Raw genomic sequence first — 26937 nt, 5'->3', positions numbered from 1 at the left:
GGACTGAGGGCTGGAGCTCTACATGTGGTGTATTAGAGAAGGCCAGGTCCACAGGGTGAGCCAGGGGCTTGGGAGTGAGCCAGGGTAGGGGTCAGGTCACCATTGGCCACGGTAAGAATTTTGGATTTTATTGTGAATGAGATAGAAATTCATTGATGAAGTTTGAACAGGGACGAATATAAAATGATTCACAATTTAAAAGCCCTGTCGCTATTGTGTGGTGCAGTGATTTTCAACTTTTTAAATTAAAATTCTGTGCCAATCTGACAAAAAATTAGGTATAATTTTGATTCAGTCACACAGGATAGCTATTGTTTTGTTGGCTGTTTTATTTTATTTGACAATCTAAGGGAAAAGAGATCAGTGGCCCTGACTAAATAGTTAGGTATTATGTGTTTTAAAAATTCTTGTGGCACACCAGTTTGCCTGCCCCAGCACACCTGTTGAAAATCACTGGTGTGGTGAATAGATCTTGTGTGTTTCTATGTGTATGTTTGGAGATGTAAGGATGAAAATAATCAGAATAGTCCAAATAGTCCAAATTTGGAGTAAGGTTATAGTGATGAAAATGGTATAAAGCAGTCAGATTCAGGATATACATTAAAGGTAGAAATAATAAAATTTGTTGATGCAGAGTCCTCCTATGAATTTGAAATGGTGCAAAATTCCCATAAACAGTAGAGAGAGAGAGAAATAATGAGCTTAATCAACCATTTTTAAAAAAGCAAAAAATAATCAGTAGAAATTGGAATAATGTCACAGTCCATCCTGAAATATTCAGACTTCTGCTTTCAACACAAACATCTTCAAGGTTGGTGTAAAAGTATTGGCTTCACGTTTTTATTTGTAGAAGCCTTTTAAAAAGTGAAATCTTCCACCGCACCACAATATATAAAATACTTAGTTGTATTGTATTCATATACATGTTGTACATAAATCCAAGCTCCTAACATTTATAATAAATTTAATCTGTTAAATAATGCTATTTTAACAAATATTAAAATGTTAGTGCCTTCATAAAGTTTAAACATTTGTTGAGTGGCATGAAAGCCAGATGGATGGAGGGATTTATTTAGAGAAGTTTGAAAGCTTCAAGAACTAGCACATGGAAAAAAGTCAATAGCAAACCACTTTACTTTAGCACAGAAAGGAGAAAGCTCTGTTAAGATGACTCCAAGGTCATATAATCGCCATTACCCTTCCTTAACCTTCATCTGTTGCAAACTTCTAATTCAATCACACATGAATAAAGCATTAACATTTGACACAAATAGAATTAATAAGCTCTTTTCTACTTTGTATGTTCCTAATTTAATAGAACTAATATGATAACACAAGAGCACTGTTCTTTAAAAAAACAACCAGTAGGATTCTTCATTTTCACCTTTTATTTTTATTTTTACTGAGTTAATTTTTGCAGCTTACCATGTTTTAGAAAAACAAGTACTGAATGACCTTTCGTCATCCGTAGTGTACTGTTTTTGAAATGCTGAAAGACAGGAAGTCATGGGCAAGCGATATTGGTAATGAATTCTCCAGTTATCCACTGATTATAAATTCATTGATTCAGTCAAACAAGTTATAGTCGTATCAGTTTGCTCAAATCTAGCAAACAGATTTTAAATATATAGACACTGTTTCACAGAATTGATTCTACTACTCCTCTTGTTAGAATTATCCCTGGTATAGCTGTATCACCCTGGTAGTAAATCCAATGCACAAAATGCTGACTCCCAAAACCAAGAACAAGGGAGCAATGAGTAATATTTCTCATCTCCACATTTTATCCTTTAATTCGTTTCCCTGTTGATTCTCGAATGCTCTCCCTATCCAGAGCCTTTAAAGTATTATTGTTGTTTTTCAGTTTTGTTTACAGATAATTTTTCAGAAACTTTTCAACTATGTCAAGTAAAGTAGACTTGAATCAGGAACCCATGCAAGGCAAGATTTGCCTGTCAAGAATCCTAATAAACATTTCACTTTTGATAAATAAAGTTTTTTGGAAATCTGTGGAAAAAGACTACTCAGTTTTCATGATCAAATGTTCGGACAGCCACCCTCTCATAAGGATCATTGCCCCTTTTCTTGGAAATCATTCTGCCGAGCTCTACTCACTACCTCACAATTGCCAAGGAGTCTTCCTTCTTGCTTTCAGAAACATCTCACCTTTGATTTTATGGGCCTGTTTTTCAGTGCTTACAAGGAAAGCATTAGATGTCCTTCTGTTTGATTGTTCAGTTGATCTGACTGACACTGTTTCCTTAAATTCAGTTCGAGGTCATGATTTGTGAGACTACAGGGAACAAATAGTTATTGTGACATCTTCTCCCTTGTTGGTAATAAATATACATTGCGATTAATTGTTATACTTCATGATCTTGGAGCAGTGATAGTCAGTGATTAAAAACAATTTCCAACCATTTATGGCACGAAATTGGTTTCTCAAGGATTGAGTGTCATAAAAAATAATGAATGGAAACGTTGCTATGGATTACTTTTTAAAAAATATTTTAATCTCACCCTTTGTTGCTGTGAACCACATAGGCATGTGCTTAATGACCAGAAAATGAGTCAATGTGCTGATGTGAATCTGAGCAGCTTAATTTTGTTGGTTAAAGTGAACAATGCACAGAATAAACCAATGACTGAAATGTATCGTAGGGAAAAGAAAACAAAAACAAAAACATGGTTTTATTTCTCTGAAATTACATTATAAACCTTGTATTCATTTTTGCAGCAAAATAGTCTCTAGAAACTGTTGAATGTGTTCTTTGGTCATACACCCATATTTCTTCAATCAACTATTCAGATAAAGCTTTTGTATTATATTTTCAAACTTTAATCAGAGTTAAATGTACTTTATATGGAATTGTGATTAGTAGCTCCTTGGTTCCCCTCAGACCCTAAACTATTGTAGCTGAGAGGCCCATTTCTGATTTTTTTTTAAAAAAAAAAAGGAAAGAAAGAAAAGCTCTTATTTGCAAAGTAGTTTATAGCTTTCTTGATATCAGTGCAATTAAGCTTTTGACTCTGGATAAAATGGAAAGGGGAATGTTTCCTTAGACATACTTTAATAAATTTGGTAATTAATGGCAATAAATTGCTTATTTTAACTATGACCTTTTCAAAGACATGTTGATGATGCTCAAATTACACTGTACTTTTAATTACATTTCAGATTATAGTTGAGTTTTCTTTAAACTAGCTATTAAATATATTATCACATGGATGCTCATCTCTTATTTAACATCTTAGCCCTTTTAAATATTTTCTAATAACCCATCTTCCCCCAAATTTTTCCATTCTCTAAATTATTCTCTCTCTCTCTGCCCCCCCACCCCCATCCCTCTCTCACTTCCACATATGGTTTCTGATATTATCTTCTGATATTTTATTTTCCTCTTTAAAAGACACATGCATGCTTAATTCACCTATGGGTCTTCTTTTTCAAAAAAGTTTATTAGACAAACTGGTTATTGTAGTATTAGATATCAACACTTCTTGCCTCCTAGCTATCTTACCTATGTACTTAAATTTTTTAAGTGAGGTAAAGCAAAGGGCAGCCATCTCCTACTCTTCCCTCCTCCCCCATTTAGGCTTTAGGAGACCTGGCACTACTAACTGTGTTGGAAGATTTGGAGCCACATAAAGTTGACCTGAGAGTTATTGCCCAGCATGCTTTCTCTCTTTATCGCATTCTGCTATTGGATCTCATCTTTTCCTGCACCCATTTGGGTTGGGTGTTAGTCAAAGCCAGGGTATTTGTCAAAGTTGCTGGTTGATAGAAGCATTAAAATCAAGACACAAGGTCAAGGTAGGAAGACACAGAGAGAGCCCAGGGTTTCTATCATTTGGTCAGAGAGCGTTCAGGTAGAGACTTTTTGGTAATTTAGAGGTACATATCCCAAAATTATCTTCCAAGGAACCACAGCCCAGTTAAGGCTCAGTGGTCAAGTAAATTTGCAAAGGGCTGAATGCTCTGTTTCAACCATGGAGAGTCATAGTGCACTTGAAGATGTTAAAGGTTCTGAAAAATACTGTCTTTTAGAAAAATGTTGTTTATATAGTTTTCCCAAAACCTATTCGACTTATTGGTGTCCCTTGAACAGACACTCTGGCAATTAAAGCCTAGAATGCATCCTTACCACCTCTTCTGTTGGCTTCAAGTTCAGGCACTGAGGTCTGTACATTCAAAGAATCTCTGGCAACTCTTCCTTCCTGCCACTACCTGTGTTCGGGTTAGTTCTCAATGTTCAATACGAGTAAAAAGAGACACAACTCATATCAATAGGACTACCTGTAGTTTCAAAAATCAAATTCAATGTTATAATTTTGATTGTTTATCATCAAATAATTTATTTTAGGGTTTGAAAAAGAATTGAAGAAAGGCATCATACTGATTTATCAAAAGAGAAAATGGGTTTTAAGAAGTCAAGGAACACTGATTTAGACCTTCGTGGGGCCTCACGCATTGCATCAGACCGAGTCTAAACTGTTTTTCTGCTCCCCCATTAACCATAGCTGCTCTTAGCAATGCAATTAGCTGACTAGAAATAAACAAAACTTGTCCTCATCTTGAGAAGCTATAAAAATGCACTGGGAGAACCAGCTGCCTGACCTCGGTCAAGCAAGACAATTACTCTCTATGGACCTTAGTCTCCTTATCTACAAAATGAGTGCAGAAGATTAGACTATTCCCATCCCATATGAATTTAACACCTCTTTTCTACTAAAAAATCTTGAATGTGTGCATACTACTCTCCCCAATGCTAACTGTTGAAAAAGCTCCATCTTAGCTCAGCATGTAAGACTTCCATAATCTATCACAAATCTGTCTTTACAACTTTTTTTTTTTTTTCTTTCCACTAGTCCTGCCATAAACTCCCCAGTCTTGTCAGATCTTCCAGGTCACTATCACCTGAATAATGTTTGTTTATTCCTCTCACAGAGCCTTTGCTTATGACAGTTTCATCTCTGGAGACGTCCTACCACGTGCTTCTTCTCCAACACATTCCCATCCATGTCTTACTTATTTCTTAGGGTTTAATTCATATCCAACCTTTCTGCAATAATTCTGAACAATAGTAATTTCTTCCTAGCTAATTTCCTGTACCAAAAATATATATGCCATTATTTGATTCTCATAATGTAAGGTCTTGTGTATTTAAGTATATCATTCCCCCAATTGAGTTGTATGTTCCTCTAAGGCTAGGAACTCTTGTACTTTAATGGCTTTCTCACAGTGATTAATAAAATATAGTACCTATGGTCAATAATTAAGATTCATGAATATTTGTATAAATCATGGAAGATGTCTAAGTACATATAGAGTCTATTTATAGAAAACCCAGAGCTGCATCAAAAAAATCAAAATGACACTTCCTGAGAAAGCTGGGAGAAACGTGATCCTATTAAACTTTCTTGGTCACTAACTTTTTCAAAATAGAAACTAATTCACCTTTTTTCAAATTTTCAAATTTGAAAAGGCACTTTGTATTTTTTGATTCAAAAATACATTCAAATGAATACACACATAAAAAAGAGAAATATTAAGTCATTAATTTAGTCTAAGAAGTGGTTACACATTGTAATTCTTTCACATTTTGCTTAAAGTATCTTTCTTTTTAAATGCATCTACACTTAGAAACTAAACATCTGTAGATACTTTAACTGTATTTTTGGACTCAGAATTTATGTCTAAAGACATTCTTTCACTGGCTATACTTATTAGCTCTCTAAAGGTTTGCATTCCAGTCACTTTATATGACTGCTTGAAATGATGTTGCTGATTCATTTTTATATTTGTTTAGCATCTGTCTCTTCCCACTATAATGTAAACTCCATGGCCACAAGAACTTTGGTCTTCATGATTACCACCATGTCTTGGTCACTCTGGACTGCCATGTTTTGGTCACCACTGCATTATCAGGGCCTGTGTAGTTGCTTTGTGTCTATCTTTTGAGTAAGTAAACGAAACACTTGCATAAACTAGAGCAAGTCACTTTTTCTCTCTTGGCCTCATTCATTGCATCTAAAAATAGAAAAGTTTATCCCAATATGTTTTAAACATGTGTTCCTTCAAACCATAAAGTTCCCTGGCACTGTCTTGGAGTGAAAGGAAAGCCCAAAACTAACATTGTTTCAGGCTGCTTATCTCACTCTCAATGGGCAAATCTTTTTTTTTCTTTTTGTATCTGTTTTTTTTTAATGGGCATGGGTGTGGGAGGAAGAAGATGGCCCTAAGGAAAATTTTGTTTAAAAAAATCATATTACTTTTTACAATTAAAAACACTTTGAAATAAGATTATTTTCATAACTATTTCTATAGTCCAATTCTCATTGTAAAGCTTATGTTTCAAGGCTATTTTTTATTGAGTAAATACTAAAAAAAATTATTATTCACTCCATTACCATGCAAACATTAAACTGGAAGTTATAGCACATGTTTCTTATGAAAAGGCAAAATGCCCTTGTGTATCTGGGCCAGTCTGACCATTTATAAGGTATTGAAGTTTCCAATGTCAATTTCCATCTTATGCTCATGACTGCTACTTCTTTGCCTGCTCAACCAACTCAGATAAAACACTGAACACAACAAATTTGTGGATCCAGCTATGTGGATCAAGTATAAATAACATATCTAGAGCAACTGTTCAGTATATGATGAGAAATGAAGAAAAATATTCAGATATAATATTCAATTTTATCAGTAATAATAATGATCACTTTAGAGTGACTGCTGAATCAATTACATTATTGTTTTTACATTGGTGCCTTGACTTCAATTATTGCTTTTGATATTATTATGTGTTTGTTCGGTTTGTTATTGTAGCGGTTGTTTTGACAACGCTTTTGACAATGACATCAAATAAACTGACACTAAACTTGAATAGCCTTGAAACCAGACTTGTCTTGAACAATGAAGAAAGCTCCTCCATTATTCTTCTTGTTTTTATTAAACTGAGCATGTTGGCTAAATAACATTTAAATACGAAATATCTTTAACAGTCATTCTGATTGAGACAAGTTTAAGTTTTTCATCAGGTAATGTTTAGGAAAACATTTTTCTGTAAAATGAGCCATACTCTAACCAAAAATATTTAGGAAATCTAGAAAAATATGACCTAGAGTTCAAACTGCATATTTCTAAGCATAGCAAAAACAAATACTATTATTGTTGAGCAGATATTAATGACTTTCACTAGGTACGTTCCTAAGTTATATAATTTAATCCTTAGAGCAATATTTAAATACTATTGAGACTCAGAGATCTTAAGTTAGAGGTCAAAAGTCACACAGCAATTAAATGACCCAACCATATTACAAATTCAGATGTATCTGACCTGACTCCTTAGCCTATGGTTTTGCCTGTATTTCAAGATCTTCAGTCTGAAATGACAACCTCTTAATTGATAACCACCGGTATTACCCATCCAGCAGAGAGAAATAGGACCATGAATGAGGTGCCCTGAAGCACAATTTACCATGAAGAAACCATGGACTTTCGCTTGCTGGATTCTTTGTCTATTTATACCTTCCCAGAACTCCTGGGAAATGAAACAAGCAAAATCCACCAACAACTTATGCTCTCATCACCCTGTTTTCTCCATTTGTGAAAATGAAAATGATTACACTATAATCAGAAAAAGCATTAAAACAAAATTAGTTATTTTGTTCTGTTGCTAATCAAAATTAAGGGGAACAGAAAAAATAAAGCATAAACTAAGAAAATGAGTTAAGCCTTATGAGATTCATCTAACATAAAATTTTAATACAGAGGGGACACTCCTCCAAAGATAGAACATGTAAATATTTGATTTATAATTCAAATTAGTAATTTTCAAGTTTGGCTGAGTGTCATTTTCTAAGGAATGTGAATACTAAATCACTTGTTCTTTTTTTTAATGTGTGTCAGAAAAGCATTGCTGACCAATTAATTCCAAAGTAATTTCAGTTACCTTCCTTTTGAGCACTATCATCCATCCTCAACTAATGATTTCAGAGGCAGCGTCTCAAAGTGAGACTCCTAAAACTGTCCTTAAAGGGTAGTTATGAAGGGAAAGTCCCACAAAAGACCCAGTGATTTGGTGGTCCAAGGTGGAAAAGACTTGTTCTAAAGAGCATCAAAACAAAAATCACAGTAGAGAGAAAAAGCTACACATGGGTTGTTACAAACTATATTAATTTTCACAGATATATCTTTTTATTATTATTATAACTGCTCAAGTCTTAAAAAGACTAAATTTTAGGGTCTAACTTTTTGGGGGCACCAATATCATGATTAGCAGTCAATCTAAACACCTTACAATGAGCTTTTGTAATTTTTTTGGAAATTAATGCTCTATTTAGTTACCTGAATAGATCCCTTCTCGCACACAGACGTGCTCTTTCTCAGAAACACACATCATTTTTTTCTTACATTTGCAACTTTTTACCTCTAAGATACAAGAAATTCCAATTTCAAATGACATGAATAAAAAGTGGTTTATCTTTTCACATATCCTAACACTTAACTAGTGTAACTTTGCCAATGATGAACTTTCAACCTGACCACTTTTAACTAAGTGTATTTAATTATACAATTATTTTTGCTTAATAAAAATTTCTTCAATATTATTTCCCCATGATCTGAGTATCCCAAATCACAATGTGGTGGAACACATCTGGTAACCTTGAAATGTTTCAAAATTCTCAAATGGATAATAATGTGTAGGTTAACAATCATATTTTAAACATAAGTATATATGTATAATGTTAATTTTTTAGATTAGAGGAAGTAGCATGTTAAAATATAATTTAATAGGATTCTATAAATCCATAATTATTAATGAATTAGCTCTGATCAAGATAGAAAAGAAACTAATTTTATGAAGACTGGTTTTATTTTACAGTAACTTGTCTATTCAACAAATATTGACTGCCATCTTTGTCAGAAACTCGTAGGTCACAAGAGTGTGAAGTCACAGTCCTACCCTTAATGAATTTAAAGCCTAGTAAAAAAATTAAAACAAAATTACAAGACACAATAATATTAGAAGAATAATGAATACAAAGAAGTAATTAACCCTTACTGAATGGATGTTGCGCACCTGTCTGAGACTGGAAAAATCTAAGAAAGACTTTTCAGCAAATGTGTTAATTAAGTTGACCATTAAAGGATAAACAGGTGTTGATATATTAAAATATAATTTTAGACACAGGGGATGAGGCAATTCAAAACCATTGTAGCCTGAGAAAGCCATGAAGGTTCAAGTTATTGTACGTATGGAATATGTTTGCAATGGAAGTACATTTACATTCTTCATGTTTAGAATGAAAGAACATGAATGGGAGTCAGAGACCAGACTTTAGGATGTGGAGGAGCTAAGTTATAAAGTGCCCTCTATGTTACACTAACGATTTTATATTTTATCCCGAAGGCTATATGGATTTTAATCACTAGAACAGAACTTCATTAAACTAAGTAAAGAGGAGTAATTTGAGGTAGAAAAAAGTGCAGGTGACAGTAAAATCAATGCCAGTTGATTCCAGGAATACCTGCAGAAATTAAGGCCTCAGTTAAATTCTGTCAGTGGGGACAGACAGAAGAAATTAGATCTGAGAGCTCTTTGGATAGTAAGCACAATAGGACATGCTAACGAATTTGATGTTGGGGATGAAGGTGAGAGAATAATCCCAGCTGGTTTCCTCATTTTTAGTTAGGGCGATGGAAGACTGGCCATTCTATTCATGGAGATAATTCAGGTAAAGAAGCAGATGTTGGGAGAATTATGATGAAATTAGTCCTGTTACGGTTAAAATGCCTCAGGAAAACCCAAGAGTGGTATTTTGTAGACAGATGAATGTGTAAGTTTGGATCACACACAGAAAGAGTTCTAGGTTAAAAACTCTTATTAGTCTACCAGAGCTGCCATAGCAGATACCACAGAGTGGGTGGCTGAAACCATAAAGTTTTATTTTCTCCCATTCCTGGAGTCTGGAAGTTCAAGACAGAGGTGCTGGAAGGGCTGGCTTCTAGCCTCTTCCTGGAGTGCAGCCAGCCTACCTTCTCTCTGGGTCCTCGCATTGCCTTTTGTCGGTTCCCCTGCTCTCCTGGTCTCTCTTCCCTTTCTTATATGGACACCAATCCTACTGGATTAGGTCCACACCCTTATGACCTCATCTAATCTAAATTACCTCCGTAAAGGCCTATATCCAAATACCGTCACACTGGGGGTTAGGGCCTCAGTGTATGAATTTGGGGGGAGACACAATTCAGTCCATAACAGAAACAAAGATTTGGTGATAAGACAGACATTATTTTCATCTATTTACAAATGGAAAGACTAAGCTTGGTACTGCTAAATCACTTGTGCTGCCATACAGAGAGCACTGGAAATAAAATATGCCTAGTTCCCTCTCTACATACATATGATATAGTGGACAGAAATGCCTCCAGGTTGTTGAGGCCTCAGAAAACCGCTCAGTTTATATGGAATTTCCAAAAGGAATGGGATTAAATGGTGCTAGCCAAGTTCAGGGGACATGCTATTTCATGGCAGTGAGTAAAACCGTCCCAGAAGTTTTCTCAGAACATCAAACACAGGTCCAAATCTTATGGATAATATCCCAGGGAACCTGTAATATCCTCACAGAATAAACCATGCTATTTGTGACTCTGAAGAATAAAAGGCAAAGCGGCCACCCCAGCTGTGATTTGAAACTGAGGTTCCAGGGAAGCTAGGTATTTCGAGGCCAGCTTTGCCTTAAACCTATAGACCTGCCTCTCTGGCTGCGTTCAAACACACGAACTGTTAACTGCACAATGTGATGATTATCCGGCTTTCACCAGAGGGCTATGCAAGAACAAAAGGCTGAGACGTAAAGAGGATTTTTATTATTAGGTTGCTATTCTTATGAAACATGAATATAGGAAAGAAACTGCCTTGTGTTAAGAGAAATTTTGTTAAGGAAACTTTATGAAAAAGATTCTTATGCTGCCTTTCCATTAATGATACCTGTATTCAGAAAAAAAAAAAGGCTGAGTTAGAAAACTCAGTTCAGAACTACATTTTCAGAGTATGTATGGGAAAATGTAGACATCTATTAGACTAATTTAAAATTCCACGAGTGTGGATTTGAGCGTTAATTATATGTCAAGAGGAATTTATTGTGTTATGGCTCATATGCTGATGTTAGTGACTCTCCATTCCTCTTTTGCCACAACCTGGAATTATTTGGAACCATGGGCCCAATTATGATGGGTAGCTCCAGGTACATCTGTTGTGTGTGTGGACAGTTCAGCAAGATTCTTAGGCTCCCAAATGCAATCAAGATATTACTTTCAAATCAGGGTGTTCTATCTCTACTTTTCTAGTCCTATCTGGCACTACCACTTGTTTAAGTAAACCACAGAAGGCCAGACCCTTCCAAATTGTGGGGGTCTCAGTTTTCTACAGTGAGGGAGGGTGGAGAAGAGGTGAGTCACGTGTATGATTTGCATTATCAAAGTCCATTTCACATATATTATTCTTTCCATAAAGGAAATAAGGGAAATATAAGTATTCTTTTTTATAAATATTTCACACAAAAGTATATTTAGGTTTACAAGCTCTTCTTTAAAAGTTCAAAAAATATTAAAAGAAGAAAGGAAGTATTATTGGCATTTTTGGTGGGGCTTTGACAGGGAGTTTGTAGATAGCAGGACAAAATGAAATGAAGAACTTAGGAAAGAAAGAAGGCAATATGGAGAGCAGGAGACTTGTAAGGGTTGGAAAACAGGAAGCAAGAGAAAAAGAGCTTAAAGAAAAACAGGAGGAAGTGGCAAAAAAGGGATTCCTAGATTGGGTATTGGTCTCTGTCTGAATCATCAGCTGGTATCTGTGTTAGGTAGGATATCAGGGGGTGGTACAGCATGATGGTGAACAGAGGGCTTTGGAGTCAGAAAACCAAAATTTGAATCCTTGGTCCACTGATTGGGTGACTTTGGGCAAGGTACTCAATCTCTATAAACCACAATATCCTCATCTGTAAAACAGAAGGAATCATATTACCTGGAGTGAATGTGAGGATGACCTAAGACAGCTATGTAAAATGCTCTCAAAATGCCTGGCATATAGTAAATGCTTGGTAGATTCATTAAGGATTACAATTACAGAACCCTAGATCTAGAAGGTAGCTTACCAAGCCTCATGAACTCCAACATTTTACAGACTAGCAAAGTGAAGAGCTAAAGCATTAAGTTCCTTGCCAGAGGTGATACAAGTAGAAAGTTATAGTCTAAATTGGGCTTTAATGGTTTTCAGGACACTGTTAATAAGCAAGGACTGCAGTGAAAAAATAACATAGAGTGCCTTAAACAACAGGAATTTATTTCTCTCAATTCTGGGGGCTGGGAAGTCCAAGATCAAGGAATTGCCAATTCCATTTCCTCCCACAGGCCCTCTCCCTGGCTTGTAGGCAGACGCTGGATGCCTTCTTGCTATATCCTCACATGGCCCAAGAGAGCAGAGAGCTCCAGTCTCTTTTCCTTAGGGCATTAATCCCATCACGGAGGCCCCACAGTCAAGACCTCACCTAAATTTAACCACATCCCAAAGGTCCGACCCCTGAATATCATCATAGTGAGGTTGGGACTTAACATATATTTTGGGGGGACACAAACATTCAGTCCATGACTGGCATCAGGTGTGGTAAGAAGAGCCTAGAGCAGTGGTTAAGAGCTCTGGGTTCTAGTCATAGGACCTTAGGCAAGTCCCTTAATCTTTCAGTATCATCACCTAGTAAATGTGGGAGTTTATCTCATGTCACTCAGCTCCATGCTCCTGTAATGTTATCCTCTGAGAATATGGGTGTAATTTACAGTGAGATAGATGTCTGATTGGAGTAAGAGGGGCAGGAACTAATGGGGAACACAACAAGAGAGAGCAGAGCTGAGTGGAGTTTTTAGCAAAGGAAGAACAGAAGCAGAGGGATTCTTGAGGGTCAGGGAAAGGAGAAAACCAAGTGTGAGAACAGGGAGATGCAATATAGGAGGGTCTCACAGATAGCTATCTCTTCCAGAGTGTGCCCAGGGCCAAAATCCCCCCTGTTTTGTTTTATTTTGCATTAGGCTTAATAAGCACAAATGGAATATAATGGTGGGTTTGAGAGGGGTGCTAACAGCTATTCACAGCTTGGTTTTAATTGAGGAAAATAATTTCAATAAAATAACTTATACTAAAGCAGTGAGTATGTTTTGGAGTGGGAGGAAGAGGGCAGCATTTCTGCTCTTAAATCACATTATTCCATATATTTAACATGTGGACATATGAAAACATGTGAGTGGACCAGAAAGGGTTTTATTGATTTACCTGTAGCTCCAAAGTTGACCATGCCTGTCAGCAAGATGAGTGGAAAGGGCTCTAATTCAGTATTATAGATTCAGGAACCTCTTCAAGGGAACTTACTGGCTCAGCATAGTTTTTGGGTTTTGGTTTTTTTCCTTCATAGCTCCCTGTTGATCCTACGAGAGCATCATTGCTGTATACCAGTAATCCTGATTATAAGTGTTTACACAAACTGGGTATCGTCTATGGCTAATTTTCCTTCAGAAAAATACCATTTAAGCTTACAATTAAATATGTGATGGTCATATCTGTTAAAGATTTTATTTAAATATGATGAGACACTATTAATTATAATAGTAAACACATCCTTATGCATCCACATAGATGCAGTGTTGATAACATATTGCTAAAGAAACAAGTTCACTTTCTTGAACACAGTTCTGTGCTTAGCAATGATTGTCCATAAATGGAGCCAAAATGGACACTGCTCTATAAGAGCAGGGAGTGGCGGCGAGAGCAAAGAGAAAAACCTCAGCCAAGTCTCCTACGAATTTTGGTGCAAGATCCTCCAGTCCTATTTCACATCTTGAGGCTTTCCTCTCATGCAGTGCAGTCGGTGCATTTCCTGAAGCTGTATTTCTCTGTGCACTGACTTTTAAATTTTTAACTGTCTCAACTAGTTTTCTTTAAACTGACTAAGCTTGGTAGGTCTCCAATAAAAGTTTTTATTAGTTTTAAATACTACCTTTGCTATTCACATTTCCTAATTAAAACCAAAGTAGGTTCTATAGTTTCCTGGTCACTCTAGGATATCATACAACTCCTACCAGTTTTGTCCAATTGAAAACTTCATTTTCTTCTCCTGTTCTGACACGTGCCTCCTCCTTACTCCCCGGCTCCCGCCGGGCTTTAGCTGGGGAGAATTGCAGTGGGTAGAGGATATGGTGTCTGCTGTCTCACTCCTTCTCTTTTCCAGTTCTAACTTCTTTTGACTTTGGAGTAGGGAGAAAAGACAGATGACCCTTACACTTGATGTGGCAAGTAATTGCAATTTTCTGTCCACAGTCTCTGATTTTCCATCAAGGACCACAGTGGGTTCTCAGGGGTCAATGCTGGTTGCATTATGTGGGTAACTTCTTTGGGTAGCCTTGCAGGACCTTCCCACCAGGAGATTTGACTTTGGCTCAACCCCTTCCTACACAAGGACTTTATTTAAACCTCCTTCTGTGTGTTTATTTGAGCCTTGAGAAGCTCCTACATCCTTGCTTTGCCAAACTGTTGAGGTGCAGGAATGCAGACCATTGCTAGCCACTCTCTCCATCCTGTTCTCGCATCTTCTTCCTGTCCACATAAGCCCAGGGGAAATCAACAAACCCTCTTTCTAATCTGGGAATGAGGCAACAGTCTCCTGTTCTTGCACACACTCAAATAAATGGCTCTCTTTGAGCTTCCCTCCTCACTGAATGTTGCACAGAGAGTGGGCGGGTGTGGAACCCCTCTGTTCTTCAATAGGCTGATGGCTCTTGATGCTCAAACACCGTTTTCCTTCAATCCCATCTGCAAATATACACTAAGACCCGGTAGGGGAGATAATGCTTGGTGTACCATGGCCAGTTAGGCCATCTCCCAACAAGCCTTGAAGAGTTGTCTAACTTCCATTTGTTTCTTAAAATATAGGATATCTGTTGTTTCTTTAATCTTGAGTTTTTATAGCCAACTCCAGGACGAGGGAAGTTCCACTCAACATACTGATATAGATGCTTCCTCATCGAAAGCCGTTGTCCTCTCCTACGCATCCACATCGGTCTTCTAGCTGTAGCCCTTACGGCAGAGCTCTTAGTTTCCCAGAGCAGCTACATGTGCCGCCTCTGTCACTGCCCTCAGCCATCAGGCCCTCTATCTAGTCCTGTGTTATGTAAGCCCTAAAAAAATCTTGCCATTGCCCTATTGCACTCATCAGCACAATGGTTTTACTCAGGGAGACTCTCTATTAGATACTCAAATGCTTGGCTGGACAAAGCAACAGATGGTACATAGGCCTATTCACGCTTTTAAATGAGTCAAAAAGTATGTTAGTAGTAATAAAATAACAATAAAATTTCAGCAGTGTAACAGAATATATAATTCCAAAATGAGCCGGATCAAATCATTTTTGAAATACCCTTTGAGGACTTTTATGATCCATGAAAGAAAGCCATTTTTATTACTTTTATAGGTTTTTTTAAAAAAAAAAAAATCCGAAATAGTATACTCAGATTGATCACTCATCTAATTCACCAGACTTGCATCCAGATGACTTTTGTTTATTTTCAGTAAGTAGGTTTGCCCCAAAATATCATCAGGAATAACACTGGAGATGTTTAAAAAATATGCTCCATATTCTAAAGGCAATACAAACAAATGAATGAAAACAAAAGCAAAGCAAAGAAAAAAAAGAAAGAATACGAAACTTGGCAGATGTATTAGTTTTTACCATAGCCCCAAAGTTTCAGTGGCTTATAACAACGAAGATTTATTTCTCACTGATGCAGCACATGGATTGCAGACTTGCTTGGCTCTCTGGACCTCACACAGCAATGCTCGGCTCTGCTCCACATTGTCTTCTCATTCCAGGACTGAGGGAACAGCCCCCAGCTGGAGCATGCTGTTCTCATGGCAGAAAGCATAAGCACAAGAGGCCAGACCAGTCCATGATGGCACATTCAAAACACCTGCATAGACATGGCTGCACATTTCATACAGTCACATCTTATTGGCCAAAGCAAGCCACACGGCCAACCCCAACAAGGACTAGAGAAGTAGCCTCTGTCTACAGGAAGGCAGTGGAAGTCACCTAGCAAAGAATGGGGACGTGTAATCTCTTTCAGAGAAGAAAGCATAGAGGTAGGAATAATAAATCTAAAACAGTGTGAGCACAATGGAAACATCTAAGTATGAACATAATATAATATTCCAAGACACTACTTGCAAGGTGGTAATAAATATATTATAATGCATAAATATTAGACGTATAAATGATGGTATGGAGATAAAATTAGATCAATTACAGACCTTATGGGCTCCTTTCATATATTTGTGTTGCAAACATGCATACAATCTCTGGAATATGAATTTCATTATTTTATAAATTTCTTCCCCCTTAATAGTTTTATACTTAAAGTTGTTACAAAATGGCATATTGACAAATATATATTGCAAAATAACTATTGATTGTAAGTTATGTTTCTGCAGGCTTGTCCCATATAATGCTTCTTAGGTGCAATATTTAACAGAAGTTAAGTGCTATGTATCTGAAAGACCAAGTCAATATTCTGAGAATGAACTAGTCATAGGAAACAGTTATCTTTGCACGAACTATAAAATGTACCAAGTTTAGGGAAATATTAAATCAATTGCAACCACTGAGAAATAAGAGTTGTAAAGGCTAAAGAAATATAAGCTTTTTACTTCTTTACACACTTGAAATTTTTAAATTAATACTTCCGTTTCAAGTATTGGATTTCAGCCCTTATGTGTCCCAGGGTTATAAACAAACTTGAAGTCACACTCTAGAAACAACCTGTGTTTAAAAACTGGTCTATTGAGCCACACACCTTGCCCCACCTAAAGTAGCAACAAACACAGGAAATGGGTAGGGGAGGTCCTAGAGTGACCTAAGATCACTCATTTATTGTGCAGCTCAGTTTTCTTCTGCTCCCGGATGTTGTTATCCCTCTTCGCTCACAGGAAATACACAAGTAGGTAAAAATTTAAGGCTGCCCCTAAGATGTGGGATATCTTGCTGCTGAGAACTAAAATTAAGACCTTCAGTGAAGGGAGTTATGAGGCCAGGAGGACTGGGATGGTGTGATTACTCTGTTCTGTCCTGCTGGTAGACTGATGAAATGAGAACTATCTGTACTTTTCCTGTGGCTCTAGCAAGTCACTCGCCATGAGGCCAGAAGCTTTGCACATGAAGAAATGGAGAAAAACTCTAATTTCTGAGAAAAATCTCCATTTCATGCTAGCTGATGTTTGTGACTATTTTAGGTCTCTCTGAGTCCACCACAATTCCCTTAATTTAGCCAAATACCTTCATGATATCCTTTAACAAATGTGCTCAGTAACCTGGGTTGTATTTCCCTCTCTTCTTGCTTGCTGCCTCTCATACTTAACACTGTCAAAACCTTTAATCAGCTTGATTTTATTCATTTACCCTCATTTTAATGTTGTCATTACTTGCAGTCTATACATGTACAAAATAATATCAAATTGAATCATCCTTGGATCTTGCAGACAGTAGGGTAAACAGGTCTCTGGCCTTTCGAGATTTATCTCACAGTTTGTAAACAATCACATTGCCTGCATCTTAAAAGCCCCTGTTTCAATATCAAATCTTATTTGACATTTTTCAGTCCCGTGACCTTAGCTTAATTTTTTTTTAACTTGGCATAAGCAATCCTGCTTTTCCCAGGTGACAACATATTTTGAAAAGAATTTTTGTAACGCTCAAAGGAGAGGGGCCAGCTGTTTTCTACAATCTTATAAACAGAAGCAATGGGTAAAAACTATGGCATGAGCCCGCCAGGCGTGGCTCAGCAGTTGAGCGTCATGTAGGATACAGGAGATCGCGGTTCCATTCCCGGTTGGGGCACATGCCCGGGTTGCGGGCTCGATCTCCAGTCGGATGCATGCAGGAGGCAGCAGATCAATGACTCTCTCATCAATGATGTTTCTATCTCTCTCCCTCTCCCTTCCTCTCTCTGAAATCAGTAAAGATATATTTTAAAAAATAATAAATAGATAAACAAACAAACAAACAAACAAACTGTGGCGTGAGGGGTCTACTACTTCCTACTGTGAAAATCCTGGACACAGAACTGAGTGACCCTCCACCCAAAACTGTATAGTCAACTTTCTATCATTGTTTTTATAGTTGTTCAAAATTAAAGGATGCGTTAATTTCTCTTGCCGGTAAAAGTGACTGTGACTCTCTTTTCATCTTCAAAATACTATGATTTCAACTCTGCAATGTGTAAAAACAGACTTATCACAAAGTTGGTTAAAAAGCCAAAGAGCTTAAACCAGATCACACCGGGAGAACATGCCATCTCGCAGGGATGCAGGGTTTGGATGAAACATTTTCTACTAGCAAAATAATCACAACGGGGTACACTTAGCTTTCTTCACTTTTATATTTTTTAGAACGCAGTCACATAATCTCTCTGCATATCTCCCAGCTCTGTTTTATTTTGAGCAAAGAATCAAGCTGAGCTTCTCCTCTTTGAATTAGCTGTTCATGAGAGAAGCAAATACATTTCTATTACAATAAGAATTAAGAGTATTATTAATGCAAATTATATAATTCTGGCAGTTCCTATGACCCTAACCTAAATATATATCTTTTCTTTATTTTAGTAAAAAGTTGACTTCTGTGCAGAATAACTTTTCCTTTTAGTATATATATAGCAGTTGGGTGGTGATAGTTATATTTATTTACAAACACAGGTTAAAATATCTTAAAAAACAAGTGACTCGGTATTCAAAGTGTATAAAAATTCTGGCAAGGATTGATATAGAAATACTCTACCAATCAACTCCCTGTCTCACTGACACTCAAGTAGACTGTAAAATTGTATATTACCAAAATCCTCAAAATACTACAAGAATGTGAGAGGTAGACAATTCTACATAAAATGTTTGAAGTTTTACCTGTGCATGCTTACATTTGCAGCTTTCCAATTCACACTCAAACAACACTTATTTTCTTAGAGACTCCAAAATGACATGATTCACTTATTATAGGTCTGACATTTCCAAATCTCACCAAAGAGGTGGGCAGGTAAATTTCTTATAGTCGCCTATTATTCTTACATTGAAAATACATCTTTAGCCCCTTGAGTTTTTTCTTTAATGCTTTCCATAAGTAAGTAAGAACTATTATTCCACTTAAAGTTTATATTTCCTTTGGGAAAGGAAAAGAGGTTCTAGAAGCCAAGTTGACCTGACAGAGAGGAAACAAGATGGCGCGTAGGTCACAGCTGCACCCGCCGCTTCCCGAAACCACATCAAAATTACAACTAAAATCAGAAGCACCGTCACTCAGAGCCTCCTGAGATCCGGCTGCACAGAAGCCCCGCAACCAGGGAACTGAAGGAGCATCGAGACCGGGAGGAGGGGCGGGGACGCGGGCGGGTTGGGGCTGAATTGGAGACACGGCCGCTGGCCCACACCCGGTGCCGGGGGTTAAACCCGGGAGGGAATCTCAGCAGCGGAGGTTTCCTGGAGGAGGGAGGGGTCCCAGCCCCACAGCAGGCCCCCAGCCTAGGGCTCCAAGGTCAGGAAGAGACATCCCCTCAACTCCGGGCTGTGGAACCAGCGGGGACTGTCCCTGAGGGTCTCGGAGGCTGCGGGAGCCCCAGCAGCTCCTCTAAAGGGCCCGGCACGGACTCACTCGGACGCTCCCTCTGAGCCCAGCGCCGGGCAGCAGCCTGAAAGGACCCGGGACACTCGGGGGGAACTAACCTGCCTGAGATCCGGGCGAGAGCTGGAGGGGCGGCTTCCTCCCAGGCAGAAGGGCTGGCAGAGGCCATTGCTCCTTTGGCGAGTCCTCCCCACACACAGCCACAGGCAGGCACCATGTTTGAATCGCCAGCACCTGACTCACACCTTTGGCCCCGCCCCCTGATTCCCGGAGGCCCCGCCCCTCCCCACCTGCAGCTCATCCAGGCCATTTCCAGGGGCTTTTCTGTGCAAGTGGCCTCTCGAGCCTCATGCTCAGGACTTTCCTAAAATCTCTCAAACAAACAGCAGCAGGCCCCATACAGCTTGATAAGTGGCCCCAGGCCTGGCACTAGAGGCAGCCTGCATTGGCTCATAGCTTGGCCTCTCCTGGACACCTCCAAGCCCAGCACAAGTAGCAGCCAATTATGGTTTGCTGTGTAGCTCATGCTGGGCGGCCCTGGGCAAGGCACTGGCACAGGCTGACTTTGCACCTCCCAGGAGGTCTCAGGGACAGTGCACCTGGTGGTCAGACTTGACCACACTGGATTATAACCATACCACATCCATGAGTGACACTCAAGGGGCGCACTTGGTGAACACCAAAGCTCCACAGCAGCTCTTTGGCTATAGTTGCATCTGGTCCTCACAGCTGATTGGCCTGGGGGTCAGTTCCTCCCAGTGACACCAACAGCGACCAAGGCTCAACTACAACAGGACAGTGCACATAGCCCACACACAGGAGCACCTACAAGGTCCAGCTCAGGTGACTGGGGAGGCTGAGCCACTGGACCCTATAGGACACCTACTACACAAAGCCACTCTACAAATTCCAGGAGACATAGCAGCTCTGCCTAATACATAGAAACAAACACCTGGAAGCAGCCAAAATGTGGAGGCAAAGAAACATGTCACAAAGGAAAGAACAGAAGAAATCTCTAGAAGAGGAAATAAATGAAATATACCCAAGCAAATTAAAAGATACAGAGTTCAGAATAATGGTTATAAGGATGCTCAAGGATATTAGTAAGAGTATGATGAAAATAATTGAGAAAATGACATAATAAAGTACCAATTTGAAATGAAGGCTACACAAACTCAAGTGAAGAATAATTTACAGGGAATCAAAGGACACTGAGAATCAAATCAGCCATTTGGAACATGAAGAAACAAAAAACACCCAACCAGAAGAGCAAAAAGAAAAAAAACCCAGAAATATGAAGATAGCCTAAGGAGCCTCTGGGACAACTTCAAGAGGCCCAACATGTGTATTATTGGGGTGCCAGAAGGAGAGAAAAGAGAGCAAGAAATTGAAAACCTATTTGAAAAAATAATTACAGAAAACTTCCCCTACCTGGGGAAAGAAATCGACTTACAAGTCCAGGAAGCACAGAGGGTCCCAAAGCAGAGGAACCCAAAGAGGCCACAGCAAGACACATCATCATTAAAATGCCAAAGGTTAGAGACAAAGGGAGAATCTTAAAAGCAGCAAGAGAAAAGCAGTTTGTTACCTACAAGGGAGCACCCATACGACTGTCAGCTGATTTCTCAACAGAAACTTTGCAGGCCAGGAGGGAGTGGCAAGAAATATTCAAAGTGATGGAAAACATGGAACTACAACCAAGACTGCTCTACCCAGCAAAGCTATAGTTTAGAATTGAAGGTCAGATAAAGAGCTTCTCAGACAAGGAAAAGCTAAAGGAGTTCATCACCACCAGACCAGAACTACAGAAATGTTGAAGGGTCTTCTTTAAGAAGAAGCTAATGAACAAGAGAACCTGATGAACTAAATGGATCCAGAAACACTGATGCATGTAACAGACGATCATATTTCAGAGGGAAGAGGGAAGGGGGTTGGAGGGTGGGAAGAGATTAACCAAGGAAGTTATATGCATATATGCATAGACCATAGTCACAGTCTATGGGAGGGTCTGGGGAGGGTTTGGGAGCGAGGTGGAGGGGGTCAATTGGGGGACTGGGAGAATGGGACACCTGTAATACTTTCAACAATAAAGTTAAATTTTTAAAAAATGCAGACTTATTCAATTAATTTTTTCAACTTAAATATGCAGGAATAGAAAACACAAAAAAAATAAAAGTAATATATGTTGGGCAGAAATGCAAAACTAGAAATTCAGCATGAAACTCATCTATGTATTTTTTGGCTGCTATGCATTTAATCTTTATTTTCAGTATTCCATTCTCACAATAATTTTCTTCTAGTTCCTTGAATGCTAATTATTTTTCAGGACAGAAGAAGACTAGAGACCAGTTAAGATTAAAAGAATCAACCAGAGAGAGGTTAATAATTAAAGGTATTAGTCTATTTTATTCTATTTTAGTGTTTTAGAGCATGATAGAAAGTAAAGTTTAAGCATATTAAAATTCATTTCAAGGCAATAGAAATTGTCACATGGCAAAGTATTCAAATATTTGTCACTGTTCAATTATCTAGCAAAGTACTCTTACCTTTTTAATGTTCTGCACCTCTCGTGTTCGTGACATGAGCAGAATACCAGGCAGTGAGAGAAGCTAGCTTGGGGATGCTGTGACATATAGATGAATTAATGGTTTTTGACTGAGTAGTTATACATTGTGCTAAGCCTGTTTAAATGCATTAGCTCAGTCTATTTTCTATACAGCTCTGTAGAGTAGGAGTTATTATTTTATTTTACAGATAAAAATAAAATCTCAACCTTGTTAAGTAACTGACTTAAGTTACTTTTAAGTTGTAGGTCTGGGGCTTGAACCGAGAAATGCCAGAGAACAAAAATCATGCTCTTGCCTTTATAATATCTTCCTCTAGGTACTCAAGAGGAGGTGCTGGCAGAAAGAACAACACAGAGATATACAACAGTGTGGAGACATTGTCTTTTTTCTTTTTTAAATTATTTTTTATTTAGTGTCATTTTATTGTATTTTTATTGAATTTATTGGGGTGCCATTGGTTAATAAAATTATGTAGGTTTCAAGTGTACAATTCTATAATCCATCATCTGTATGTTGAATTGTGTGTGCACCACTCCAAGTCAAAATAAACCAACAAACAAAATAGAAACAGATTCATAGATAAAGAGAACAGTGTGACAGCTGTCAGAGGGGAGGGAGTTTGAGGGCTAGGTGAAAAAGGTGAAGGGATTAAGCAAAAAAAACACACCAAAAAAAACCTTAAACACAGACAACAGGATGGTCATTACCAGAGGGAAAGGCAGGTGGAGGGAGGCAGAAGAGGGCAAAGGGGGGACTAGCGGTGCTGGAAGGGGACATTATCATTTGAAGAAAAGCAGAAAAGGGTGAGGGTTGATGGAGGAGTTGCAAGATGGTACAGTCACTTATAAATACTATTTCTAAAATTCTTTGTTCATGTTTTAGTAAGTCAGAAATATGTTCGTAAGTATTTGTTATAGAATTAACAAGCCCGAAAGAAGAAAAAGCACATTGTGAAGTGAAATGAAACACTGCAGGTCTCATTGATTCTTCGCCTTTGGAATCTCATTAGCTATCGGGTGGAATTTGATGACTGCCAACGAATAAACAGCATTTCTCCCATTCTAGGCTGTTAAATTGCCCAAAGCCACCAAATACAGGTTAATCTAAAATGCACTTCTTTTTCCTTCTGGAGGTAGTTAAAAAATCAGCTTTAGATATAAGAATTCTTTTCCTCTCTTTCCTTCAGGCTGCTAAAAGATGCACAGAATGAAGCTTATTTTAAAAGCTGGTATCAGAAGCTGTTGGCTGCTCTCCAGTTCTGTGCAGGAAAAGCCTTGAGAGATGAGTTTTCCAAGGAGATGAAACTTATCAAAATCCTGGGAGACATTGGGGAAAAAGTCAAGTCTGCTAGTGACCTTCAAAGACAGGTTTGTTGAGAAACCAATCTTCATGTAGTGAAATATTTTTTTAAATCTTAGTTTAATTAAGTTTTAATTTCATTACTTAAAAAGCAAATTCCTTGACTATACTTAGACATGAGACACAAATCAATTATGGTTTTTTGTTTGTTTGTTTTATTGATTTTTTTAGAGAGAGGGGAAGGGAGAGATTCTTGTATGTGCCCTGACTGGGGATCAAACCTGCAACCTTGGCATATCAGGAAAATGCTCTAACCAACTGAGCTATCCAGCCGGGGCCTACAAATCAATTACTTTAATCAAATTTTTTTTTTCATTTTACTATCCTAAAGTTAGTGATAATGTCTATCACCAGGATATAGCTTTTTTTTAAAACTTTTTTTATTGGTTGATTTTAGAGAGAGAGGAAGGAAGAGAGAGAAATATATGAACATCAATTTTTTCCCCCTCTTATTATTTATGCATTCATTGGTTGATTCTTGTATATGCCCTGACTGGGGATTGAACCCACAACCTTAAAGTATTAGAATGATGCTCCAACCAACTGAGCTATCCAACCAGGGCCAGGATATGGCTTTTTTATGTAAGTAGCCATGTAGCATACAGAGAGGACCTGACAAGAAGAGTCCAACTTAACAGCAGTTTGACTCAAAAAGACCAGATGAAGTAATTTCCTCAAAAATGGCAGCACAACTCAAACTTGTAGAAGTACATGAGGGGACTTTTTAGGGTGCCCTTGTCCAAGGTACAAAATCTAGGCCTAGATCTTCCTAACATTGCACTAATCAAGATCACATTTTTAAAGACTTTTGCCAAAACAAATAAAATGAATTAAATGAGAAATCAATAATGGTGTGGAATGTAATACTTTTACAGTAAGATCCCTGATAGTCAAAATACTGTGCCTCTTTCATCACCATTATAATAATGGACTTGGGCATTCTTCTTGATCTAATGAAGAACACTTGCTTTTTTAAATTATCTGCGCTACTAGTTCCCTCAGTGACAGACCATTAAGTAGGTTCTCTTAAGTTCAACATTCTAGATACAGGGAGATAGTGGACATCTATTCATTGTAAGAAGAACATGGTTTGATAACAATTAAGTACTTACTACAGGCTAGGAGTTAAGAATAGAAATATGACTAAAACATGAATCTTGTCCTCAAGGAAGATCATGGTTTCTCTCTACCCACTTTTAAAATCAACAAGAGTTTCATCAAAATGATATGAAAATAATTATAGGTAAAGGGCAGAGGTGATTGCCAGGGGGAGTGGGGTGGGTAGAGGTGGAAGAAGGTACAGGGGGGATAAATGGTGATAGAAAATAAAATAATAAAATGAAATAATCAGTTAAAAAATAAGCAAACAAACAAATCTTATTTTGCTTTTGATTTGTCTCTGTGTGTGGGTACAATAACTTTTAATGAGGTATAAACATTTTTTATAAAGTATAATTACAAAGTACTTTAAAAAATAAAAAATATGTAATCAACAAGAGTTTTCAACAAAATGGTATGAAAGTAGTAACAGGTAAAATGTCCTAGGACTCTTTCCCAGCCCAAGATTTTTTTTGCTGGAGTTCACTTAATTTGGTAGAAATAACAGAAACTATGCAACCTTACCTACCTAGGAGATAATGAAAAATAAAAAGCATACATATAGAATTTATTTTTAAATGGGAGACCTGTAAACTCTGCTTACACAGAAGAGCCTTAAGGCACATAACATGATGGACAATGAAAAAAAATAGTGATTCGTCCATATTACTGCACACTCGTTAATTATTTTCTAGAGACAGACAAAAAGTTGAAAGCAAGTAAAATAAATTGTTTTTGAAATTTACAAAATTTATATGGGTTCAGTCATTATTATGCTTTAAAAACACTCACATATCTAAGATGCACCCTGTAGGAAAATAATTCTGGTGCCATTTTTGACCATCTGCATCATGCTCCAGAGTGATATTGACATTCTTCTCTCGAATAAATGTATTTATTTCACCTCTACTGGCTGATTTTGTGATAACGCTTCTTCATGTGAAAATAGGAAGAGAAAATGAAAGATGGGAGAAGCATTTATAATTTTTCACAATTTAACTTACTGATTGTTATTTTTTATTTATTTATTTATTTTATTTAAATATCTTTATTGATTTCAGAGAGAAGAAAGGAGAGAGAGAGGAAAGGAGAGGGAGAGAGAGAGAGAGAAACATCAATGATGAGAGAGTCATTGATGGGCTGCCTCCTGCACGCCGCCGACTGGGGATCAAGCCCGCAACCCGGGCATGTGCCCTGACCGGGAACCGAACCCCCATCGCCTGGATCCTAGGTCGATGCTCAACCGCTGAGCCACGCCTGGCCGGGCTGATTGTTATTTTTTAAAAGCACTCATTAAAGCCTAACTATATGAAACGAAGAAATTTTAATTAAACAGAGAGAACAGAGATTTCCCTCCATGATATTCTTCAGGCAAATCCAGGCAGAGATAGAACAAAGGTGGACGGACAGACGGAGCGCTATAGTGGAATTTTGCCTCATTTCTCCACCTTGCTCTTCTGGATTCTAGGAGCAGTAGATTCTATTATTTGCCAATGAGCCAGTAGAAAGAGCTAAAAACTCTTGAGAATGAATTGAGAGTTATTAATATAATATTCTCATTTTTAGAATTGGGCTTAAAAAGTTTTCAAAACTGGGGCTAAAAGGAGATCTCAGAATTTTGAATTATTATTACTATTTTGCTTGAATTATTGTTTTCCCCCTTTTTTTGTCAGGGGATACACAATTCTAAAGGTGTTGTTTGTGGTCTCAGAGCTGCCACAGGTGCTATGGAAGAAGACTGTGGAAGGGAGAGTCAAGTACCAGAAATACACTCATTGGCATTCAGTAAACTATACATATTGCTGTTTCTGCCAATTATTATTTGTCTGCAATTATAATTTTTTGCCATTACTGTTGATAATATATGTGAACTTTTTTTATTATTATTAAGTGTAAATCTTGAGAGTTACAAACTAAGGTTTTAGGAAATTATCACAAGTGAATCACATTAATAATCACTTAAAACAGGGACTGGAAGTTGGTGGACAACAGGTCAAGTCCAATCCTGCATGTTTTGTTCGAACAGAACAGGGCTTCATTTTGGTTTTTCTTTTAATTGAATGTAAAGTTCTTTAAAAAGGTCATGCACTCATTAATTCCCCATTTTCCCCAGCACTCCCCATTGTTTTTAGCCTGCTGCCTCAAATGTGGCTACATAGCCTACCTGACCCTAAAGCACCCCAGTGTGCAACCCCTGAATTAA

At 37.7% G+C, this 26937-nt stretch overlaps 1 protein-coding gene across 3 annotated transcripts in view; it reads left to right on the top strand.

The window, feature by feature from the left end:
• Window positions 1-26937, top strand: part of PIK3C2G (phosphatidylinositol-4-phosphate 3-kinase catalytic subunit type 2 gamma) — a 233360-nt gene that overhangs the window by 114888 nt on the left and 91535 nt on the right. For all 3 annotated transcript variants that reach the window (XM_016197493.2, XM_016197491.2, XM_087813943.1), the window contains one exon: window positions 23464-23644. In XM_016197493.2, the coding sequence (XP_016052979.2) occupies window positions 23464-23644 (181 nt within the window). The remainder of the gene's footprint in view (window positions 1-23463; window positions 23645-26937) is intronic.

The sequence above is a fragment of the Miniopterus natalensis genome, chromosome 2 (genome assembly GCF_054644295.1).
Source record: "Miniopterus natalensis isolate mMinNat1 chromosome 2, mMinNat1.hap1, whole genome shotgun sequence".
Taxonomy (NCBI): domain Eukaryota; kingdom Metazoa; phylum Chordata; class Mammalia; order Chiroptera; family Miniopteridae; genus Miniopterus; species Miniopterus natalensis.
This window is presented reverse-complemented; position numbering and strand designations above follow the sequence as displayed.